We start from the raw sequence: 26,613 nt of genomic DNA, 5'->3' as shown, positions 1-26,613 counted from the left end.
GCAGCAATGGAATTATTTCGAATACGGATGTGGCGTTCTTCGTATTTACGGAATATAGAGTATTATCGACAACTGGGTTATGAAGAAATATACTTAGACGAAACATGGTATGATACCCATGACGGAGTAATGTGTAGTTGTTGAGAGGGTCAAGTTATTGTGGTGACAATTTTTCTTCAGGTGAAGGACAACGAATGGTAATTTTACATGCGGAGGGAAGAAATGGTTTCATTCCAGGAGCATTATTCGTTACCCACCAAAGTATGTGTGATGCCCCGGCTGATTACCGTGGGACTATGAATTCTAAAATCTTTGAAGAATGGTTTGAGGAATGTTCGCTAAAACGACTGGAAGAACCGTCTGTCATCATTATGGATAATGCCCCATACCATTTCCGTATTGTAAATCCTGTACCTACCACTAGATCAACAATAGATGTCATTAAAACGTGAAAATAACATCCCTTTGCCCACGCCAGTCCCAACAACAAAGTTACATCTGCTACAAGAGATAAAACGTAGCCATTACAGAAAAAATATGTATGTAATTGACGAACTATCATCAAAATACGGCCATGTTGTACTACGACTGCCCCCCTACCACTGCCATAGAATTCGTTTAGTCGGAACTGAAGAGAAATGTCCGGTCAGAAAATGCATTGGGAAATAAAACTGTTCAAGAAGTACGCGATTTAATAGTAACTGTGATGGACGACATTAACAATAAAAAGCATTGAGTAAAGTATATCGAACATGTAAAGACAAAAGAAAGTGATTATCGCTCCTTAGAAGCTAGCTTGGAAAATTGTGTAATTGATTTAAATAGTGACTCAACACACTTTGAATATGAGGTATTCGTGTTTTATTTCTGTATTTACAAGACGCACACGAAGGTTCACTTCAGTCTTCAGAAGGGAGAGATGGCAACGCAGCGTTGTTTACAAGGAACCTGCTCGGAGTCGCGTGCCTACTTGCTCCCTGCGGTAAGTGTTTCCAATCGCACGTTCCAAGTGGCTCTCATTTGAGCGGACGTACTATATCTACTTCGCTCCAATAGATGACACAATAGTAAGCACATTCCTTTCACTGTTAATCTCCTGGTTGGAGAACAGTACCTACGTCTAATGATTTACTTACATAAGTATATCTAGAGTGTGAGAAGGTGGATTGGAAGTAATGGAACTCCAAAAAACAAATTACATAACCTTTTGTTTCTGCATACTTGATTAATTATATCTTTCTGCACAATTATTTGTAATAGGCCTATTGCACAAGCATTTCGCAATTTGCAGAAATGCAATTTTTCATTTGTGGATTTTTGCTATAATTATTTATTTTCTAGCTTAAACCCCGATTTATACCTGAAACAGTCCTCCAGTCGTCGGAAGACTAGCTTATACTGTCGGAAGAAATAGACGTCCAAAGGTTGAACAAATCGTGTGGCTTTTCACGGGATAATTTCAATCAGAAGTGACTTACCATGAAGAGCTGTACCTATATGCCTGTTACTGTACGTGTTTGAACTCTCGTTATGTCTCGTTACTCTCATCAAGCTGTTTGGATGAAATTTCGAAAGAATAGGAAAATTTGGTATTTAGCGACTGTATTCTTCGTTTCATTGTGTGTTGCAAATCCCTGGAGTAGGGTTTGAAGTATATAGCAAAATCTATCAGTATAAATGCTGTAAAATCTACTGAAATGTGATCCTAAATAACTCGGTAACTATTTAACATAGTGTTCATTCCAATTCCTAAATAAAGAAAACGTCGGAAAAGTAGTGTCACTTAATGACATTAATTCTTTATACAGGGACATAATTTTATTTTTACTTCAATTTTTATTGTACCTGAGTTTTTGAATGTACTTCGCTCCCACCCCTTCCAGTAATGAAGTTCACCCGTCCTCCACACAGATCCAAGACCACATATACAGTCATAGTAGCCGTACGGTCATAGTAAACAGTACGTTCCAAAAATATGTTCGCGTTTTCCAGTGACGAAAGAGCTTTCAATATTGCATCGTTTTCCATTTGCCTACTTCGCATCCCGGTTTCCCCCACCTGCTTCTATTCGCCTCTCTGTAAATGCTAGTGGCTGGGTTGTCTTTGCTCTTTTCTGAGAACATTAATTTCTGTTAGGAATTGGACGTCTACGTAATATTATACCCATACAATTGTTTAAAAGAACTTAAATAAAAGAGCCTCGTTAAATAATTAACTGTCACGTGATTTCCTCCCTTGGATGGACAGTAGATATCATGTCTGAGTAATTTTATCTGTGCAGGTAGGGCAGAATTGAAGATTGAATTTACACTACGTAAGGTACTCTTTTATAGACTAGGTACAGAATTATTTCACATGAGTTACTAGTACGAAGGACGAAACTGGTAATTGGAATTAGATGCAATAGTCTATAATGCGATAATATGCACATTAGAACTGAAGCCTGTATCGAAATGAACGGCCACCATTTTCAAAAATGTGTTTAAATATACATATTACGATTATTTTTCAGTTTAACTTCATTCTCTATAGTGTACGCTAATGTGCTGTAGACAGTATAATATACACATCATAATGAATACGTCCGCATGGACAGCTCAGTTCGTGAGTAAAAACACTCATTGTTAATACTGTACTTTGATTAAACAAAAACCTAATGAAAATTATCAAATTCAAACTAGCGATATATACGTAAATGGATGAACTACTTTTCTTCCCTCCTATACCTAGTAAAGTGATTTATTTGTATATTACGCCAGTATCATCGAACTCCAGTCGTGGAAGGGGGTTTCCGGGTCTTAATCGTTGATCCAAAGGTATAGCCAGGTTAATATTAGAAATGTTAGTAAAACTAAAATGATGTCCCTGTATATTACAGTGACTATTTCGTTTATATGACGTAATTCCATTTTCTGCCAATGACGTGTAATGAAATTTTGAATTCCAACCAATCACAGTCATACATCGCGATAATTTCTGCAGCTCGATTTATCACTATCAATTTATCGCATGGTCGTTCTTTTGTTTAGTCAGCTGTCGCCAACTGTTTCCAGTAAATCAATGAGCATGAATCCATTGTACTAAATAAAGTGAGAAATTCTACTTCCACGTCTACACCTTCATCTTCTAATTCCATAACCATTGTATCCAAAGAAAATGACATTCCTTCATAACAACTGTTCATTTAATTAGTGTATTAATTAGGTTATTTGTATTATACTATAAAATGTTTAAATTAAATTATGATTTCAGCAGATAATGAAAACGTAGTTCTGTTATAATAACAAGAGAAAAGCGCAGTGCATATAATTAACATTTTTAAACTTGTATTTCGCTTTTCTCAATTGGCATTACTGAATAACATTTAATTTCTTTATTGCAGTAATCGTTATTCATCTATTTCGACTTCACAATGTCTGAATAGGTTAAGTATTCATAAATATGCAGGGACATCATTTTATTTTTACTAACATTTCTAATATTAACCTGGCTATACCTTCGAATCAACGATTAAGAACCGGAAACATCGTTTGCAACCCCCTTCCTCGACTGGAGTTCGATGATACTGGCGTAATATACAAACAAATCACTTTACTAGGTATAGGAGGGAAGAAAAGTAGTTAATCCATTTACGTAAACTAGGAAATATCGCGATTTTGAGTTTGATAATTTTCATTAGGTTTTTGTTTAATCAAAATACAGTACAATGTTAACAATAAGTGTTTTTACTCACGAACTGAGCTTTCCATGCGGACGTATTCATTATGCAGTGTATATTATACTGTCTACAGCACATTAGCGTACACTATAGAGAATGAAGTTAAATTGAAAAATAATCATAATATGGTTATTTAAACACATTTTTGAAAATGGTGGCCGTTCATTTCGATACAGACTTCAGTTCTAATATGCATATTATCGCACTATAGACTATTGTACGTAATTCCAATTACCAGGTTCGTACTTCGTATCAGTAACTCATGTTGAAATAATTCTGTACCTACTCTATAAAAGAGACCTTACGTACTGTAAATTCAATCTTCACTTCTGCCCGAGCCGAAAATATAAAATTACTCAGACATGCTATCTACTGTCCGTCCAAGTAGTTACGTCATAGCGTTGTAGAAAGGGAGAAAATTACGTGACAGTTAATTACTTAACGAGGCCCTTTTATTTGAGTTATTTTAAACAATTGTATGGGTATAATATTACGTAGACGTCCAATTCCTAACAGAAATTAATGTTCTCACAAAAGAGCTAAGACAGCCGAGCCACTAGTATTTACAGAGAGGCGAATACAAGCAGGTGGGGGGAAACCGGGATGCGACGTAGGCAAATGGAAAATGATGCAATATTCAAAGCTCTTTCGTCACTGGAAAACGCGAACATATTTTTGGAACGTACTGTTTACTATGACCGTAAGGCTACTATGACTATATATGCGGTCTTGGATCTGTATGGAGGACTGTTGAATTTCATTACTAGAAGGGGAGTGACGTACATTCAAAAATCAGGTCCAATAAAAATTTAAGTAAAAATAAAATGATGTCCCTGTACGATTATTAACATTTTGTGAGCGAATTTTAGGGATATAATATTATTTACATTCTTATTTTATTCACGAAATAGTCCTAATAAATGTCACTCGAGTTCTGAGATTTCCCAAATAAATCCACTCGCTTCGCTCGTGGATTTATCGGCAAATCTCAGACCTCTTGTGACATTACTATAGATCAATTTAAATATTTGACAAACCTAGCATAGTAATTAAATATACAAATGAAATAAACACACACTATCATATAGGCCCCTATATTAAGATATCCTCCGTAACTGGAAATGCTGAGCAGCATTGCATCCTCACTACACGTGTGGTTGTATTCGCAACCCCTCTGCTGCCTTCATTATTTCTTCTTCTTCATATTTTCTAGGCAGCAGAAGTCGTTCTTTATCTTATTTTGAACACAATAATTTCTTCCTTTTCACTTTTGTGTGTCACTTCGTTCCTTTTTACTGGCGTGCACATCAAATACAGGGAGATGGACTTTCCTTTCCTCGGAAACACAAGTATACACGAGAGCGGAGACAGCCCGAGGGACGGAATGTGCCAGCTTACAGTTGATCTTCATAGCAGCGGTTAGTGATGCTGACAACGTAATAATTTATTAGAATTTCTAAAACGTTATTATAAATATCGATATAATCTTACACTATATTTATGATTACTTTCTATGATTGACTAATTTCTGCGCCTGCTTGCGAATGCGGGTCTTATTCTGAGCGAAGGCAACATATTCTGCTCATGTCGTACAGTCCGCGTCACCGTTCTTGGCGTGTGAAATAAGTAATGGGAACGTTAATGCTAGTGTCTTACCTTTACCGTAGTCACTCTGACAACTGTGCTTGGCAAATGGCTGATGTGACGTGTATAGGAAGTGATACCATCCTCACGGTTAGCGCGTCTAGCCGCGAAACCAGGTGGCCCAGGTTCGATTCCCGGTCGGCACAAGTTACCTGGTTGAGGTTTTTTCCGGGGTTTTCCCTCAACCCAATATGAGCAAATGCTGGGTAACTTTCGGTGTCGGACCCCGGACTCATTTCACTGGCATTATCACCTTCATCTCATTCCGACGCTAAATAACCTAAGATGTTGGTAAAGCGTCGTAAAATAACCTACTCAAATAAAAAAAAATAAAAATACCATTCTCAGCTTCACTAACAATATGCTCACAAACTGGGAACTATACTCTAGGACACACGCCAAAAACCCTGAAGCCACTGTAACTACAAGAACGATTCTTTATCCAATAAAGGTCCTGTAAAATCAATTGAATCGGTTATTGTTGAAAGGAACTAAGTCCACTTTTTAAACTTTTGAGATAATCGAAAAATACTGTTTTGTGGATAATCTATCGAAGATTAAACCAACATATATTGTACACATGAAAAATATGTGTACAATATATGTTGGTTTAATTTTCGATAGATTATCCACAAAACAGTATTTTTCGATTATCTCAAAAGTTTAAAAAGTGGACTTAGTTCCTTTCAACAATAACCGATTCAATTCAGAAATAGACAGATTGACTAGAATTAAGCAGTCGTCACCTTATTGCACTGTCGAAAAGGAAAGAAGCTTTACACTTTTGCGCCCAATACGGATAATTTTCTGTATATAGAACGCTTAAAATAATTTTGTTGATGATAAAAATGATGATGATAACATAGTAATACAGTGAAACTGCCCATAATTGACACTTTCAAGTAGCGGACATCTCTTTATAACGGACATCTTAAAAATCTCCTGCAGAAATACACACATTTTTATGGAACAAAATATTCCCAATAACGGACATTCTTAATAACGGACGCGAATAGTCTCAAAAAACAATTTTGGTACGATTACCTTATGAATAGCGGACAGACAAAGCGAGTGACTTACTCTTTTAAGAGATACATATTGGAACTAAAATGTACAATTGCAAAAAAAAAACACACACAAATTGTAGATTTCTTTTAATGTACAATGTAGTGTACAGTGCACTTTATGTTATTATATGTTAATATTTACAAATTTCCGAAAAAGAATAGATATCTTATAATGCACGTCGTAATGGACAATACAGTTTATGTTATTATATGCTAAAATGTACAAAAATTGCATAAAAGAAACAAGAATACCTGAATTGTCAAACATACAGAGTCCTAAATTTACCGAATTTTACATTTTACCAGACATATCCTGCGAAAAAGAATATCCTAAGTCCGACTCTAAGCCTGCGTTTTTGATTCATACAGATATTTATTTCAGTCACTCATATTGCAAGCCTGTACAGGTTTTTACTCTCCTGAAAAATTTACCTCAATGTTCAATGGACTTGGTATGTTTGTTATTTCAAATTTTCAATTGTAAAATTAATAAAGAATGCAGAAACAAAAAGTTATGTAATTTGTTTCTTGGAGTTTCATTACTTCCAATCCATCTTATCACACTCTAGATATACTTATGTAAGTAAATCATTAGACGTAGGTATGTTTAGAATCAATTCCTGGTGAATTTATATCACATTATAATACACTATTTTATGGGCACTCCAAACATTGAAATTCTTTACTAGTAGACCCTTCAATATTTATTGTTAGCAGAGTGCTAACTCTTTTACTGAAAGGCGGTTTCTAATTCTAGTTTTTACAAGATTCATGCAACTAAATCCTCGCTCACAATTTACAATATGCGATGGAATTTTATAAATCAATTAGAAGAAATTGCTCACTTAACTTACCTGAATTGCACCAACACTTTGAAATAAATTTCTGAACATCTATTGCTCGATACCTTTCTGAACATTGCCCATCCCATTAGCATTTCATTTAAATTCAGATTAGTTCAAACACATCTCTGATGTCGTTTTCTCCATTACCAACTTCGTTTCTGAAGTCCAATGTGGTTATCGCATTTTTGCACATTTAAAGTTTGTTGCGTTTTTAGAAGTCGAGTAGCAAAATACGACAAATGCGACTGTGTCTTAAACCCTGGTTCCAACGTACAAAAGTTGATATGCAAGTAATTATTTCAATTGAATAGAAATGCTATTATATTTATTTATTTATTATTTTGCTAATAATTGTAACATAAAATATAATATATACATAAAAACTTTAGCTCGCCCCTGAAAGAGTAGAACTCGTGATCAGGGGCGGATTCCTGAATTGAAATTAATAATAATTATACAGTACAATTTGTCTTATGTCTACTACGCAATTACAGTATATAAATTTAAATTTACAATTTTTCAATTCTTATAAAATCCATACATAACTTTTTAAATTTAATACTAGAACTATTAGAATTGACAAGATTAGGATATTTAAATATAAATTTGTTATATATTCTTGGGCCTAAATTACTACTATGATTAAATACTGTAACAGTGTTGCATTTTGGTTCAAACAATCTTAAAGAATTGATATCTTTTGTTTCATAACTATGAGAACACAATTCAAAATTATTTCGATTTTTATGTATGAATTTTATTAATACGATATAATAAATTTGTCTTACGTTAAGTACATTAAAGTCTGGAAACAAATTTTGAGATGGATTTTATTTTATTTTATTGTGTTATTTTACGACGCTGTATCAACATCTAGGTTATTTAGCGTCTGAATGATATGAAGGTGATAATGCCGGAGAAATGAGTCCGGGGTCCAGCACCGAAAGTTACCCAGCATTTGCTCGTATTGGGTTGAGGGAAAACCCCGGAAAAACCTCAACCAGGTAACTTGCCCCGACCGGGATTCGAACCCGGGCCACCTGGTTTCGCAGCCAGACGCGCTGACCGTTACTCCACAGGTGTGGACTTTTGAAATGGAAAATCAATAGGTTTATGAAGACATATTTTAATTATTTTGTTCTGTAATAAATAAAGTGGATTAAAATTGGATTTAAATGAGCTACCCCATCCTATAATTCCATGCATAATTACCGGTTGAAATAAAGTTAAATAAACTTATTGACAAATATTGCCTGAATAAAACAAAATAATATACTATATTTATGTATATGTATATATATATATATATATATATATATATATATATAAATCTGGCTTTCTGGTATAGCTCCCTGTAAAGCCAGATTTGTATAATACACGTTTACTGTTCGTTAGCAGAAAACCACGTATTTAATTCACACAGAAAATGTGCACTCAATGCTGGGTTCTGACGTTCTGTCAACCCACTTGAGGTATGTAGATATAAGTGGAATGATAGAGCCGTGGTCTGGTACAGTTCCTGGGTAGCTCAGTCGGTAGAGCGTTGGCGCTCTCAGCCAAAGGTCACGGATTCCTTGAAATTATTGAAATATGTTTTTACATTAATATTATCAATGCTGTTTATTGAGTAAGTTATACCGTTCACAAAGTAATCTTAGTAAATATCACTCGTGAAATTATCAACAAAATGAAACTCACTTTTGGTATTACGTACGAGAATGTGGATCTCAAGAGTTGTGATTTTGTCGCTAGAAGCCGATTTTACAGTATCCCAAATTTATTGTCTCTGTTGTATATGAATGAACTATAAGCTAAATGATGCTTATTTTCAGCTTTTTCAGAAATTTTTGTTAGGAGCTTGACAGATACATCCAATGTTTTACCTCTTGTTCACCGCTTGTCATTTACGAGAGTTGTGGAAGTTAGCTACAAATATTGCGGCGCACAAGAAAAGTTCTTTGCAACTCTCAGGTGTAGCAGACTATCTTGAAGAGGTAAATAACACATAATTTCCGGCGCCACCCAAGTTTTTAGTGACGATATAGTGTACTTCTTCCTTCTAATAAGCATGCAAGTTCCAACATATTCATTGTTTTCCATCTTAACTTCTTTCTTGCTGGATGCCAGCGACGCGGGGACGGAATATGATGGCTGTATTTGAAGCAACAGCCTCTTCTCTCGGCCGAGCTTATATCCTCGCCTTGTTTATTGCTCGTAACTTTTTATTTACAGTGAGGCACATCTTCAGCAGCATCTCGCTGTGCGGACAACTGCATCTCTGAGAAATGCACCACAGAGTTGCGAAATAGAGTTTTGCAGTCAAGATTATTGTCATTTCGCTTCCATTACCTGTAGAAAGAATAGAATTTGTTTACTTAACCAAGTCGCAATTTTAATTTACGGGTACTTTGTAAAGAATCTATTTCTTTTGTTGCGAGAATAGATTGTTCTTTGTCAAAGTATAAGGAATGTTAATTCTACCACTACTGCTGCTGCTGCTGCTACTACTGCTCCTACTAAGCTACTACTACTACTACTACTGCTACTACTGCTACTATTACTACTACTACTGCTACTGCTACTACTGCTAATGCTACCATTACTACTACTACTGCTAATGATACTATTACTACTACTACTACTACTACTGCCACTGCTGCTACTGCTACTATTACTACTACTACTACTACTGCTACTACTTCTGCTACTGTTACTACTGCTACTACTACTACTACTGCTACTGCTACTACTACCGCTGCTGCTGCTACTACTACTACTACTGCTGCTGCTGCTACTGCTGCTACTATTACTACTACTACTGCCACTGCTGCTACTATTACTATTGCTACTGCTACTACTTCTGCTACTGTTACTATTGCTACTACTACTACTTACTACTACTGCTACTACTACTACTGCTACTACTACTACTGCTGCTGCTAGTATTACTAATACTACTGCTGCTACTTCTGCTACTGTTACTACTACTACTATTACTACTACTGCTGCTACACTATTATTGCTGTTGCAACTACTGCTGCTACTACTGCTGTTACTACTACTACTGCTGCTACTACTAATACTACTGCTACTATTACTGCTGCTACTACTCATGCTACTGCTACTATTACTGCTGCCACTCCTGCTGCTGCTGCTACTACTACTACTACTACTACTACTACTACTGCTACTGCTGCTGCTACTACTACCCATACTACTATTACCCATATCATACTACTAATACTACTGCTACTATTACTGCTGCTACTACTCATGCTACTGCTACTATTACTGCTGCCACTCCTGCTGCTACTACTACTACTACTACTACTACTGCTACTGCTGCTACTACCCATACTACTATTACCCATATCATACTACTAATACTACTGCTACTATTACTGCTGCTACTACTCATGCTACTGCTACTATTACTGCTGCCACTCCTGCTGCTGCTGCTACTACTACTACTACTACTACTACTACTACTACTACTATCATTTGAATTCTAATTGGCTAAGAGAATTAGACTAGAATATGAGCAGATTTGGCCTAAATTGGTTATAGCAAGAAATCAGACTAATAAACATAAATTTAGTATGTAAAATTGTGAACTAGAGGAGCAATAATACTGTAGACATGAAATGTTAAGTAATTTAAGCAGGTTACGGTTTTTAAGTTAAGTGATTATAAGGAAATATAGGGACAAGAAAAAGCGAAGAATGATAGGTTTAGCATATTAGCGATTATGAATATTAATGGGATCATTCATTTGAGATGCACAGGACATGTAGCACGTATGGGTGAATCCAGAAATGCATGTAGAGTGTTAGTTGGAAGACCTGAAGGGAAAAGACCATTGGAGAGACCGAGACGTAGATGAGAAGATAATATTAAAATGAATTTGAGGGAGGTGGGATATGTTGCTAGGGCCACACTATGCAAATATTAACTTGTTCATAAAATAATATGAAATTTTTTATATTTTCTTCAATTTTATTTCTTTATGAATACACATAATTTCTTATAAACTACTATGATATTTAGTTTTATATTTGATCTTATATTTCCGACCCCTGGGGGTCGTGTAAGTAAGTGAGGGGGTTGCGAGATGATTTACAAAATAAAGCAAAAACGCCTTATTAACATGTATTTATTTTGCGTTTAGAAACGTAAACAACGTCGAACACAAAAATATATATAAGCCTACATCAACAGTTATAAAGTAAAAAAATAATTAACGCGATATGTATGTCTGTTTTCCAGAACGTAGCCTCTCAAATCTGGTCTCTGCATTCGATACACACGTAATGATATCATTTTCAAGTTCCAGATTTCTCGCTTTTGTTTTGATGGTAATCATAGACGAGAAATTTAATTTGCATCAATACGAGGTTGCAAATATTACGTTACCAAACATTTAAGAGCTTCTTTTGCAAACTCGAGGTATTCTTTTGTTGAAGAACTGGTCAAAACTCTGCGAAAAAAAAGTGTAATTTCAACATTCCATGATTAGGTAGATATTTCATTAATATTTTCTGGAATTTCAGCCAGTTGAATTCTAGGAATTTAGTATCCATCCATGACTGTCGTAATTATTTCGAGTTTCTTCATGAAAATACTAAAAAACAGGTCTTGTGTAAAACCGTACTCTGGGTAATATGCATTGAATGTAATCAGTGTCTTATACTGGCTTTATTGCATTAAAAATCTTATTGAATGGTTACATTTAGCATTGACTTAAGTACGATTATTGTTGTTCATGATAACTGGTATGTTTTAGAAGTTTAATTGTTTTTAAATAAGTTTCAACTATTGTGATAATTTTGCATTTTGGTTATTTACAGCTGTCGTTAACGACCGAGAAATAATTCAACTACTGAATTTTCAGCTTAAGTAAACACTAACGGTCAGTAATAGTGTCTTATTCGCCCATATTTTTCTCAGTATAATCGTGAATGTAAACTTGTCCCGAAATGCCTTTTTAGAAGGCGAATAATCCAAATATTAAGCTTTAAATTAAATCATTGTCATTGTCATTAAGAGTAGTCATTTCTTGTCGCGCCCTTGTAAATTTAAATTCAAACCGTTTAAATGCGAGCATGTGTCAACTAAGCAAATCAACATCAACATAAATTCATAATCTGTAAAAAAAATCTGCGAATTAAGCAGTTAATTCCGAAAAACTATGACCAATTTAGCTCATATTTCAAAAAGCCTAGTTAACATTTTCCCGTGCAATAACAACCTCACCTCAGTGTGGAAAAGGAGCGTTTTGTTTTAACGCTAGTACAGACTCTTTTACCTGCGCCTCTCTCTATCAGCTACCAAGATAAAATGTTGGGACAATAGCAGTAGTTTTGGAAGGTGGTTAAATAAAGAATTACCACACGAAGTGGTACTGTCATCCTGACGCAAGGTCCGATGTGAGTGTAGGAAATACCCGACTATACTGTTCCATGTCGTAGGGGTGGGAAATTCCAGAAAAGTACTTTCAGTCAAAAAATTTCAAGCGACATTCATTTGTCGAGTTGAAACTCTAGCTTCGCAACCCAAACCCCACACATTACTTTCACAACACTCTGATGCTGTAATTGATGTTGCGATTGTTCCTTTTCCAGACCGCACGAGTCAGCTCGACCAGCCTATTTCAAGTCCTTCTAGACCCCGGTAAGTGTGAATTTCGTAATGCCAGATTTCATTCTTATATAATTACTAGCCGTACCCGTGCGCTCCGCTGCACCCGTTAGAGATAAATATAAAGTAATTATATAATTAAAATAGGACATTTGATCCAGGGAACATTCGTGTTTGATAGAAGGATAAATCGTTTATTGCTTACTTACTTACTGGCTTTTAAGGAACCCGAAGGTTCATTGCCGCCCTCACATAAGCCCGCCATTGGTCCCTATCCTGAACAAGATTAATCCAGTCTCTACCATCATATCCTACCTCCCTCAAATCCATTTTAATATTATCTTCCCATCTACGTCTCGGCCTCCCCAAAGGTCTTTTTCCCTCCGGCCTCCCAACTAACATTCTATATGCATTTCTGGATTCGCCCATACGTGCTACATGTCCTGCCCATCTCAAACGTCTGGATTTTATGTTCCTAATTATGTCAGGTGAAGTATACAATGCGTGCAGCTCTGCGTTGTGTAACTTTCTCCATTCTCCTGTAACTTCATCCCTCTTAGCCCCAAATATTTTCCTAAGAACCTTATTCTCAAACACCCTTAATCTCTGTTCCTCTCTCAAAGTGAGAGTCCAAGTTTCACAACCATACAGAACAACCGGTAATATAACTGTTTTATAAATTCTAACTTTCAGACTTTTTGACAGAAGACTAGATGACAAAAGCTTCTCAACCGAATAATAACAGGCATTTCCCATATTTATTCTGCGTTTAATTTCCTCCCGAGTGTCATTTAGATTTGTTACTGTTGCTCCAAAATATTTGAATTTTTCCACCTCTTCGAAGGATAAATCTCCAATTTTTATAGTTCCATTTCGTACAATATTCTGGTCACGAGACATAATCATATACTTAGTCTTTTCGGGATTTACTTCCAACCCTATCGCTCTACTTGCTTCAACAAGAATTTCCGCGTTTTCCCTAATTGTTTGTGGATTTTTTCCTAACATATTCACGTCATCTGCATAGACAAGAAGCTGATGTAACCCGTTCAATTCCAAACCCTCTGTGTTATCCTGAACTTTCCTAATGGCATATTCTAGAGCGAAGTTAAAAAGTAAAGGTGATAGTGCATCTCCCTGCTTTAGCCCGCAGTGACCTTTTTTCCTGCTGATTTTATTCTTTTATGTACAAAGAATCCTGTTCCTAATTGGTGATTATTGTTTCCTTCCCCATAATACAATAAGTAATCGCCTATTTGTGATATGCCATTCCCATCTAACCTAACCTCTTGTACTCCCACGAAGTCTAGTCTATATCTAGCTAGTTCTTTTGCTACTAATGTTACCCCTCCTGTTCTGTAAAGACTAGTTACGTTCCATGTACCAAATCGTATAACCTTCTTTTGCTGTGGTCGTGCCGGAGAATCAGTCCCATTCCGAGGCTTACTGTTAGGTTTCGTAATAAGCTGTTTTTTTACGGTGATGGGTTATAAATCGTTTATTATGTTACTTAATTTAAATTGAATTAAAAAATTAAAATGCGATCATTTTGATCCAGAGACCACTCATTTGGTCATAAAAATTAGTTTAGGAAATACAGGAAATGAATATACAGAATAGCCTATCAAGTTTTCTGTGCATAAGAATCTATTTTAATCTTACCTGTCCTCGATTCACTCAGAATTTACTGTGATAACATTATAGCATTATGTCCATTTAGAGAAACTACACTTTCCAATGGTGAAATAATAATTAATTATACAAATCGGTTAATTTAGCTTCCGATATTACTTCATACAAACACAGAAACATTATCTGTAGGCTATATTTCATAGCTTTCGATTGTTGCTGTCCAAGGCCCCTTATAGACGAAGTCATTTGTTTTTTAATTCATTACACGGCCTTAAATGACAGTTATTTTAATTTTAAAACTAATTTATCTCATTAAATATCAGTCCTATCAACATTTTTCAAAGAATAAAACTTATCGGAAATTATTTTTAAAGAAACGTTTGTTATGTAACATTTTTCATAAAAATCAATAATAAGCGAGATATTTCGATTTATTTAATTCAGGCCCCCTTATAACCCCCCCTTGTTAATAATGTATTTTGAATTCCATATAGCCTAAAATCTAAGTTATAACGAACTTAATTTATATTCCAATTTTCATCGAAATCCGTTCAGCCATTATCGCGTGAAAAGGTAACAAACTTACAGACAGACAGACAGACATACAAACAAAAATTTCAAAAAAGCGATTTTCGGTTTCAGGGTGGTTAATTATATATGTTAGGACCAATTATTTTTGGAAAATCGAAAATTACCAGAAAAATTTCGGCTACAGATTTATTATTAGTATAGGTTTGTTACTCACAAGATATTCACAAGAATTTATAGATTCAAGTACAGTAGAACCTCGCTAGTCCGAAGTAATTGGAACAGGAGTCTGTTCGGATTATCAAAATTTTGGATTAAACGGGGACAGGAAAGCAGAGAAACCACGCCTCGTCCCCTCCCCACCCTTCACTGTCCTACGCTTCATCAAGATTGTCTGTTCTTCTTCTGTAGTTGATATATTATCATAGTAGTATAAAAAAGAAGGACCAATTCATTCACTAATGATAAAGTGAATTACACGTACTGTATACTATATATTTTGAGTTCCTAAATACTGTAGCAAGTTAGAATTTATAAAACAGTTATATTACCGGTTGCTCTATACGGTTGTAAAACTTGGACTCTCACTTTGAGAGAGGAACAGAGATTAAGGTTGTTTGAGAATAAGGTTCTTAGGAAAATATTTGGGGCTAAGAGAGATGAAGTTATAGAAGAATAGAGAAAGTTACTGCACGCATTGTATCCTTCATCTAACACAATTAGGAACATTAAATCCTGACGTTTGAGATGGGCAGGGCATGTAGCACGTATGGGCGAACCCAGAAATGCATGTAGAGTGTTAGTTGGAAGACCGGAGAGAAAAAGACCTTTGGGGAGGCCGAGACGTAGATGAGAGGATAATATTAAAATGGATTTGAGGGAGGTGGGATATGATGATAGAGACTGGATTAATCTTGCTCAGGATAGGGACCGATGGCGGGCTTATGTAAGGGCGGCAATGAACCTGCGGGTTTCTTAGAGCCATTTGTAAATATGTAAATAGTGTATAATTAAATTTAGTTTCAGTTGAGATGCTCCTTTTTTCCCTTCCTCTTCTCTCTTTTTTTCTGGCATGTTCTGAATTTCGCATTCGCGGGATTCGGACTAGCAGGGTTCTACTGTAGTAGTAGTTTTTTTCAGTAGGCTACGTACCTTGCCTGGATGGAATCTTATCTTCGCGATCGCTTCAAAGTGTTTCTCTTAATGATCGGTTTTCATCATGGCGCAATGTGGAGGACTGGAATGGAATTTAAGTGAGGGGGTACGAATGGCCCAGCACTGCGACCTGTTGAGATCTATTGCGCTAACCCTCGATATGTAATGAGTTGCGTGCCATAGATCGCCTACGCACACCAACCAAACCACATGAATCCCTAACGACCGGTCCCTACAGCCAACAGAAATACATATACCATTCCTGCTTCGGTAACTTCCCCAAGGCCCCCCTGTCGGTCCGAGGCGAAACTCCTCTCCCCGAGTAGGTCCGCCTCGGGTGCTCGTTGTAGAAGCCATCCAACGTCGCTTAGCTACATTCCACGGAGGCCGGTCGAGAGAGTCAGTAGTTCCGGGAGGTCGTCTGTAGAGTGACCTAAAAAACCAGAACCGGGATGATGAGGAAGGATGATGAGGGAGGGAAGGAAGTGGCGAAGATGAGTGGGTTTCCAATCGCCTGATAAAGCTACCTGATATTCATCCATAGGAGTGAGGAAAAAAAACGAAAAAACCTCAGCCAGGCAACTCGTCCTGACCGGGAATCGAACCCGGGATCGCTGGGTTCGAAGTTAGACTCGCTAACCCCTCAGCCACAACGGTGGACTGCGCAACGTGCAGACTGGAATTATCGAGGATTCTGTTTTAGGGTCTCTTCTATTTTCAATATATATAAACTATGTCTCAGAGGCAATACAACATTGTTGGTATCATCTTTATGCTTATGATCTGCAACTGTATATCCACGTCAGTTCCGATTCTGTAAATGGCAGTATAACTAAATTAAATTCAGATTTAAAAGGCCATAGACATTCTTAGCGCTGACTTTCTGTGGATGATCAACGAACTAACGTTTTTCGTATTCATAAACCAGTGTTAGCGATATGATATGATATGAATCCTGTACAAGTAACCAGTCGATAGCCGGGGCTAGTTTAGCACGCTCGTAGCGCGGGCTACCGAACTGTCTATGAATAGCACCCAAAATGTCTAATCTGCTGGTCACAGGAAGTTGGATTTATTCTGAACCCTGAAAAATCACAGGATATCTTACTAGGGAATCAGAGACATATCGAAATTAAAAATTTTCTTCTTCCCGCCATAGTTGTAAATAACACTGAAATCCCGTTTAGTGCAAGTGTGAAAAATCTGGGTATTCATGTCGATGAACACTTAAACTGGGCCACACAGACTAAACATGTGTGTAAAAAATTATTTTCTATATTTCGACGAATAAAAAATTGTCTTTTAAATTAAAACACATTTTAGTCATGTCACAGTTAGACTACTGCGACGTTTTAAGTGATCTCAGTTATGATCTGACCCAAAAATTGCAGTGTGTCCATAATGCCTGTGTTCGGTTTATATGTAATATTCGTCTCTATGATCATATCTCACCGTCTTTCAATGAATTGTCTTCGCTCCGACTGACTGATAGACGCAGTTTGCATTGCCTTTCTCTTCTCTATCATATTTTGCATACATCAATCCCTGAATACCTTGCATCACGATTTCATAATCTATCCACACATCATAATCTGTCTACACGACACTATTATCAGTCCCTTTCCACAGAACGTCAGCGTATTCTTCATCTTTTACAATAGACACTATCGTTCTTGGAAATCATTAAATACAGATGTTAGGAGCTGTCCAACCTTAAACTCATTCAAGTGTCCCAGGATATATATTACAATTCACAATTGTAACTATTTTATAAAGTGATCATATAATTTAATTTGTGTTCTAACTTAAGTAAGTATTTAAGTTCGATAATCCTGTGTCTTATGCACATTTTTCTGTTTCGATTTTGTCTTAGGTACACTTATAACTTTCTTTTGTATTAACATTATATTATCATGTATTTCCTTTTTATCCTCTGGTTGAGTAGAAGAGAAGAACTTACGGCCTTAACTTTGTCAGAAAAAATGTATTATTATTATTATTATTATTAGTATTATTATTATTATTATTATTATTATTATTATTATTATTACCTTGGGAGACGATCTCATTCTGTCTTCTCAATGAAGAGTAGGCCCTACATATAAATTGCATAACTTCTTAATAATGTATGTTATATTTAAAAAAAAGACAGCGATAGAAATATTTATATTGCATTTTATTAATTTCATATGAAATGAGGCAGAAAGTGTTTTACGTTGAGATTATCTTCCTTAAATCATACACTTGACAGCAAATCAGTGGACCATTTTATAATTGAAACCAATAAACAAAACTATATATAGGATATATTATTATACTATGAAGTAAGCTATATTTTATGAGTATAAAAATGCATTCTCCATTTTTGACGCACTCTTCACTAAGTATAGTATACCTGAGTTACCCTGGGGACGAATTCAGACTCGCTGACTTAAATTTACAAACAAAAGCAGAAATAATTCTGTTTAGCCTACGTATATGACTAATTTCACCTGAAATATAGGGTAGTGTGGCAGCTTATCTAATTTATCTCTGTGTCATATGCAGGAAACAATATTAAAAAGATCTTTGCGACAGATTTAGGTTTCGTTGTGTTTGTGTCTTTTATTTTAAATAAAGACAGAAATTTTATTAAAATGTATTTCATTTACATTGTTTCAGGATATACAATGACTCGTAAATATTAAATATAAACGAAATACCGTCGGTTTACAAGCAAAACACATTAAGTCAATATAATATTACTTCTGAGAAAAAGGGTGTATAATGTACAGATCCAGAAACAAAATTCACGTGACTCAAATTTTGTTTTTGGATCTGTACATATTTGATCTGTATGAACTTGGAGTTGGAAAATAAATTAAACATAAAGATAAAGAACTTGCTAAAATAAAATTTTGAGGATTCAGTTATGTCAAGAACTTTCAAACACTTTTTCTCAGAAGTATTTCTTTTTACTTAGGCCCGGTTTCTTAAGTCTTTGCTAAAATGCGCCTAACATAGCGTTAATTAACTGTAAGTTAAAAGTATAAATTGGTGTTAAAAATATTGCGTTTCTTCAACTTTATATTCCACATTTTAACATTCTGTTTGTTAACTCTCTGTTAGGAGCAGAGATTCTAGAGTTTAACCATAACCTATAACCAATTATTATAGGCTCAATTCTGCTTTCTGAACTCTGACAATTGCGATTTTCGTTTGTTTCCGTTGTTTGATTCAGAGAGGATAGAAGTCTTTGTATTCTCTCAGGTTTGATTTCTACTTCTTTCCGTCGTCTGCATCACAGTGGCGTGGAGTGGCATGTTGGTGTTGCTGTTGTGAAATGGAAAACACTGGAACAAAAAGAAATCGTGGGACTAATTTCTCTTCGTTCGAGAGAAGCCTTCTGCTAGAATTAATTTCGCAGTGTAAACCAATTATTGAGAATAAACAAACAAACAAACAAACAAACAAACGGATCTACGTTGAAAGCGAAAAGTGAGGCTTCGCTAGGGTGGCCAGATTCACATCAATAAAAAGGACACAAAGCTTCAAAAAAGAGGACATTGTTCGAAAAAAGAGGACAGAAAATATGTACTTGGATTTAGTCTTAGGCCTATATTATAGTTTAAATTACGTCAATATCTCTTTTATTAAAAATATTTACAGTACGAATTTAAGTTTATATCATACTTAAAAGCATGTTAGTATATCTTTTATTACAAAATAATTATGCTACAACTTAATAATAGTGATTTTACAGTTAGCTACATATGAAAGTCAAGGGAACTATAATTATTAAAGAGGACAGAATATATCTGTTTAGATTTAGCAAAAATAGTTATGATATGATCGTTGGCAAAGAGTATATTCCGTCGATGCTGCTGCCACCTACAGGGAAATTACTTGATAAAGGCGTCAAATCAGATAATTTCAAAACATCAGGCTTACAAGTTACGAAAAGGAGGAATTTCTTGATTTTTTTAAAATCCGCCCGGACCCCGGACAAAGGCCTAAAAAAGGAGGACATGTCCGGACAAAAGAAGACGTCTAGTCACCCTAGGCTTGGCAGAAAATAGCCTATACCTTTGTATGAACTTCTGTTCTGTCTAATCATTGAAATTACCCGCTCTGTTTATGTATTCATGGATACTTACTTACTTACTGGCTTTTAAGAAACCCGGAGGATCATTGCCGCCCTCACATAAGCCCGCCATTGGTCCCTATCCTGAGCAAGATTAATCCAGTCTCTATCATCATATCCCACCTCCCTCAAATCCATTTTAATATTATCTTCCCATCTACGTCTCGGCCTCCCTAAAGGTCTTTTTCCCTCCGGCCTCCTAACTAACACTCAACACTATATGCATTTCTGGATTCGCCCATACGTGCTACATGCCCTGCCCATCTCAAACGTCTGGATTTAATGTTCCTAATTATGTCAGGTGAAGAATACAATGCGTGCAGTTCTGTGTTGTGTAACTTTCTCCATTCTCCTGTAACTTCATCCCTCTTAGCCCCAAATATTTTCCTAAGCTCCTCATTCTCAAACACCCTTAACCTATGTTCCGCTCTCAAAGTGAGAGTCCAAGTTTCACAATCATACAGAACAACCGGCAATATAACTGTTTTATAAATTCTAACTTTCAGATTGTTCGACAGCAGACTGAATGATAAAAGTGTATTAATGGATATCATTTTCTAAATATTCAAGATATAAAAGTTCAGCGTCTAACACACCAGTCGTATTTAATACTTCTAACAGAAAGTTAAATGACTTAACTCTATGAAATTGGGCTGTTAAATTAACATGAGTTTTAACAGCATGTTAGTACCAACAGTAGTTGAAGAAATGCTTCAACTGTTAAGTTTGCAGTTAAAATGGAATAACGCACTATTATAATTTAAGTATGGTTGAAGAAACCGGGGCTTAATATGTTTTGCTTGTAAACCGACGATACGTTGTGTTGTAGATGCATCGCTATACACAGACGGATAAATTTATGGAAAAGCAGAAATATACACGGCATACGAAGAACTACTTTTTCGTCACCAGGTTGCTGAAAATGATAATTTCCACTGCAATCTCGATTTTCTTTCCAGCGCTACAATACTTTTCCTAGTGACAAGAAAATTAAGTGAGATTAATTGCGTCCAAATGTTGACAATTTCTGTAAACATTTTTATGTAAATAAAATAAAGAACTGTACACGTCATGAAAACAAAATATAATACGCAAATAAATTTATAATTAATAATTTTTAAGGAAATATTCCGAATTGGTGATGAAAATTTTTACAGAAATTGCTGACAAAATAACGAAACTTAGGTAAGACAGGGGGATTTTTGCATAGTTTGCGAGAAATCTGCGTCTTCCAAGGTTAGTAATAGTGGTGGTAGTGATGAGGTTGTTGTTTTTGCTGTGATAGTAATATAAAACGAAATTCAGTGATTACGTTATTTGTAGACAGTGGATGCGGGATGACTTAAGGCAAAGTGAAGTTGTTTCGTATCAGAGTATATGGCACGTGCCGCGCCGTCCCTCTTTCGTGTACCTGGCTACTACAGCAGCGTACAAAACGAATGAACCCTGATCTGTTCATAGTAGCATTGCAACGCAATGTGTGCAGTTGTGTTATCCTGCTCAAGTATTTAGTACGCGTTGAATAGTGTTGTACTGATCCATTAATAATGGCAAAACGTTAAATTCGCACAGAGATACGAAATGCAATTAAGAAATATGACAGTGCCATTTTATGTATTAACGAAGACAATATCGTGTGTAATGTATGTAAAATTGAAATAAAAACCAGAACAACTCAAGCTATAGAGAAACATTGCAACAGTTCATCGCACAGGAAATGCGTTGAAATGAAATCAGAGGAACCATCTACATCATCATCATCATTTAGTTTTGCGGGTCTAACGACACGTGCAATATGATGCTAAGTACAAATATTCCTCTAAAGAAATTGAGTGATCCCCATTTTAGGGGGTTTCTTCAGAAATCCACTCGATACAAAAACTGTTTAAGCGATAGGCGAAGACGATTCAGCTTCGACAACTTACGAGAATATATCGTCGTTTACTGCAACGCTGGTAATTGCATCAATGATGACGAAGACTGAACCTTGCAAGGTATGTACTACAGTACGTTATTTTTCTTTTCCTTCTGACTGTACGGAGATACAGTAGCATGTTGACGTCGTCTGTTTAAAACCTGTGCAGCCAATGGTCTGAATGAAAAAAAAAATGTAACATATAGTAAATGTGCACTTACATTCAACGATAAGTCATCCCGCATCAACTGTCTAGTTATTTGTTTTGAGAGTGCTGTCTGGTTTTGAAACAGTTTTATATGAGCGTTTAAACAGGTGTGCAAACTCTGTAATAACTTTAGTATGGGAGAATATACCACATATATCCGCTCTTTTATTCCAATTTATATATTAATGGGCTGCTGAAGTTTATAGCCAGAATGCTGTGGACCCTACGAGAGGAAAAGACAGGAATATAGACGTGAATGCTGACATTGCACAGCGCGAGGGGGGGGGGAATATATATATATATATATATATATATATATATTGTGCGATTGTTTTACAAAATACCATGAGATAGAAAATTGTGTAATTCTTTTTAGAGATGTCTATCCCTGAGGGTTTGTTGCATTAGCGTCTTTTATGGCTCTTTAACAATTAAATTTTGTAGTAACATTTTGAAGACTCCAGAAAGTATTTTTCATTGGTTGGTATAAAATAAGAGACATTTACTAGTGTCAAAAATTGAATTTTAATTCTGATTTGGGATGTTTGCGAAACGAGGCCGAGGCGAAGTGGAGCAACCCTACGAACAAAGTACAATGCTTTTTAATTTGATTGTCATATACTGTTTTTAGACAGCCTTTCGTACATGCTAGTGTGTAGACAAATTCCATGACTTCTCCACTGTATTTCCGCTCATTATAATAGTGAAGTTTTCCACATTAAAGTACGCGGTGGTATGGTTTTATTTTTATTTTATTTTATTGGGTTATTTTACGACGCTGTATCAACATCTAGGTTATTTAGCGTCCGAATGAAATGAAGGTGATAATGCCGGTGAAATGAGTCCGGAGTCCAACACCGAAAGTTACCCAGCAATTGCTCATATTGGGTTGAGGGAAAACCCTGGAAAAAACCTCAACCAGGTAACTTGCCCCGACCGGGATTCGAACCCGGGCCACCTGGTGGTGGTATGGTAGAGCACTCGACTGCAGATCGAGAGATCCCCGATTCATACACTGTGCCACCTACCTTTCATAATTACATGTATAGGTAATTCATAATAATTATCAATGAAGTAATTGTTGAAGCACTTTATTTAATTTGTGTATGTTTCTTAACCAAAAATATTTATAAAAGAAGGCTTTGCATTGTTTCAACCGCTTATTGATAGGATTGCAATTGCTGCCGTGTGACATCTGGTGGGAAACAATTTTGACAATTCAAGTAAACAGTTGAGTCAATGTTAATAGTACATTATGCAACGAGCCTATAATGGTAGTAATTAAGACGCGAGTATGCTTATGAAACGAGCGCAAGCGAGTTTCATCATTTTCATACGATCGTCTTAATTACCATTATAGACAAATTTCATACGTCTTTTTATGATCGACCATATTTCTAACTTGAAATTATTCATAAGTATTCATATTATTCTTATCTGACTGGGGAGCGGAACTGACCTTGTGCAATATCTCGTAAATTGTGAGATGTGCGCAGACGCGAAAGTATTGATTTTTTCCTAGAAAAATGTCATTGACTTTGATATAATCTAGAGAGTAAAATAAAAATTAATCTTGATATAACCTTGAAATTGATTTAGACATTGAAAAACGAGATGACAAATTGAATTTATTTGAATATTATTTGCAATTAACGCTAATTATTACAGTAACAGAACATATCCTTCTGCGACAGTATTGTATTTCCAGCCTCCGTGACGTTTCGCTAGTTGTCTTTCGATTGCATATCCGAGAATAATCGATACTCGCGCTTTAATATTGCTACAATGGTGTTTTCTGATTGGTGGAACACCTGAACTTTAATGAATAGGTGTACTTTAATGAGGTCCATTAAAGGGCTGCTACCAGGTGTATAATTACTACATTTCGGCATGGTCGAGCATAAAAGTACTTTTCGCACTATTGCTAAAAGGAGAGACCGCTTATTTAGTCCTGACGGCTCGGCGACGCGAAAGAGGGGAAATAATAGGAGTGGTGGGGAGAGCAACGGATTTGAGATAGAAGCGAGCGGTCAGTAAAGAAATGCATACAGCTTAACTGTACTGGAAACACAGCACTCTACCGCACGTGTAACATACGATCGCTCTGAATGCAGGCGACTGACTAACCCGAACACCCCTTGGCATAACTTCATGTACTCGCCTGACCCAGGCACACATTGTCGGCGACTGTCGGGACTAAATAATCGTACTGTACTTCTAGCACACTACCTTGTAATTGTCAATTTTAAACACGTTTGCGTATTGCTAAGAGATCTATTTAACAGGGTGAACCGTAAATACTGTCATCCTCTGAGGAGTTTAGTGCCGAGAGGAATGCGGTTCCGACTAGTCTAGCGCGGTACTGGAGTGGGAGGGAACAGTGACGGCGGCAGTCTGGAAGGAAGTAAAATCATACTGAAAACATTTCACTCGTATATAGAGTACCTAACACGTGCAGAGTCACACACTACTACAAACTGAAGACTGCATATTTTTGGACGATTAACACTTCCCACTCCGCTCGACTCGGCTTGGCTGTAGCAACAAAAGAATCTACCGGCAACCCCCCCGCGCCGATGGCAAGAATACCTCAGGTCCCAGCGCTAAACTCGTCGGAGGAAGACAGTACTGTCAATTTCAGTGGGTCATTCTTTGAGATATTCCAAACAAAAAAGTTCCATGCAATTTTGCTCGTTTTTGCTTCCTTTTCGAGATAAAAATTGTTTTATATGAAACATTTCATAGCGTGTTTTGGGAAAACCATTGGTTTAATTCATAATATGCTACCGGAGGTACGTTTATACCTCGTAGATTCTTTTATTAACAAACAATTGGAGCGTTGGGCCGAATAACGATCTATGTTACATTTTTCAAAATCGAGTTTTTAATGGAATAATGCTCTGTATAGTCTTACACAGCTGTCACAAAAGTAATTTTTCAATATCTGTATCAGAGACGCTTCTATACGAGTTACAAACATGAATTTCTTGGTTGGAACAACGGTCTATGTCACTGGTCGCTTCTAGCGTATCCAGTTGTTTACATCGTATCGGGAGTTATTGCACGGGAGTTTGTTCTCTTCACGAATACTGGGTACTTGAACTCTGCGTATCAGAATTCGATTGATCTATTGCGTAAAATTGATAGATTTTGACTGGCTAAATAAATCTAAAAAAAAAAGGAACCAGACAAATTAATATTAATAAGTGGAAAGGTGTGTCACGAAAGTCGCTGAGAGATAGTGGTCTTGAGTAGGGGAGTAGTGGGTACAGTGAGACACAAAATATTAAGACATATGTATGCAAGTGACAATTCAAGTATTTTTAAAATCAAGTGCAATAGAAATAGACATTAAAACATAGAGTATAATAATACATAAACAAAAATGTTAATAGATAAAGGACATAATATACAATACGTGTTTGTCAAAGAAATGCAAATGTCTCACTGTTCCCATTCAGGAGGGTACAGTGAGACACCACAGTGTCTATTAACGGACAGTGAAATGATTTACATTTATTTCAAAAGAAAACAAAAACTTGCTGTCTCTTTATCTTGACATGTTCTGTAGGCTTATTTAGAATCATTTTGATGTCTGACTTCGAAACCATTTAAACATCTGGAACATTTGGAAAAGTGAATTTTCCATGACATTTCAAACTTCTTGCGAAAAAATGAAATGAATTTTTTGTGACAACAGAGCTTATAATAAAATTATAATAGTTTAATGTAATTCTTTATCATTTTTTTAAATTTTCTTAAATTTTGTGAATAATTTTATTTATGAAACCATTAAAATGTAGCATTATTTTAAGCTACAGTTCCTAAATTGGTTACTAGTATGTTCATTTTTAATGTTAGTTACTGGTAAATGTAATATACAGTAATTACAGTTTGTATTTGCAAATCATTGGTACATGGGGACAGTGAGACGTCTCAGTGTACCCTTTAATGGCATGTCTCACTGTTTCCTTTACGCATAGTTAATTTAAAAATGACGCCATCACTTCAAAATTAAAACAAGAAAGACGAAACTTTGCTAAACATAATCTCAAATGCCATACTATTAGGTAACAAAACATTCATATTTATATCTCATTTGTATATCCAATATAACCTTCATTAAACACAAGCCAAAATT

At 35.9% G+C, this 26,613-nt stretch overlaps 1 protein-coding gene across 1 annotated transcript in view; it reads left to right on the top strand.

The window, feature by feature from the left end:
* LOC138707744 (uncharacterized) overlaps positions 1-26,613 on the top strand; it is a 527,149-nt gene that overhangs the window by 17,608 nt on the left and 482,928 nt on the right. Inside the window, exon 3 of the mRNA XM_069837609.1 lies at positions 12,896-12,944. Coding sequence (XP_069693710.1) covers positions 12,896-12,944 — 49 coding nt within the window. The remainder of the gene's footprint in view (positions 1-12,895; positions 12,945-26,613) is intronic.

This window comes from Periplaneta americana, chromosome 10 (genome assembly GCF_040183065.1).
Source record: "Periplaneta americana isolate PAMFEO1 chromosome 10, P.americana_PAMFEO1_priV1, whole genome shotgun sequence".
NCBI classification, from domain to species: domain Eukaryota; kingdom Metazoa; phylum Arthropoda; class Insecta; order Blattodea; family Blattidae; genus Periplaneta; species Periplaneta americana.
The sequence above is the reverse complement of the archived record's forward strand: the minus strand, read 5'-3'. Positions and strand labels throughout refer to the sequence as shown.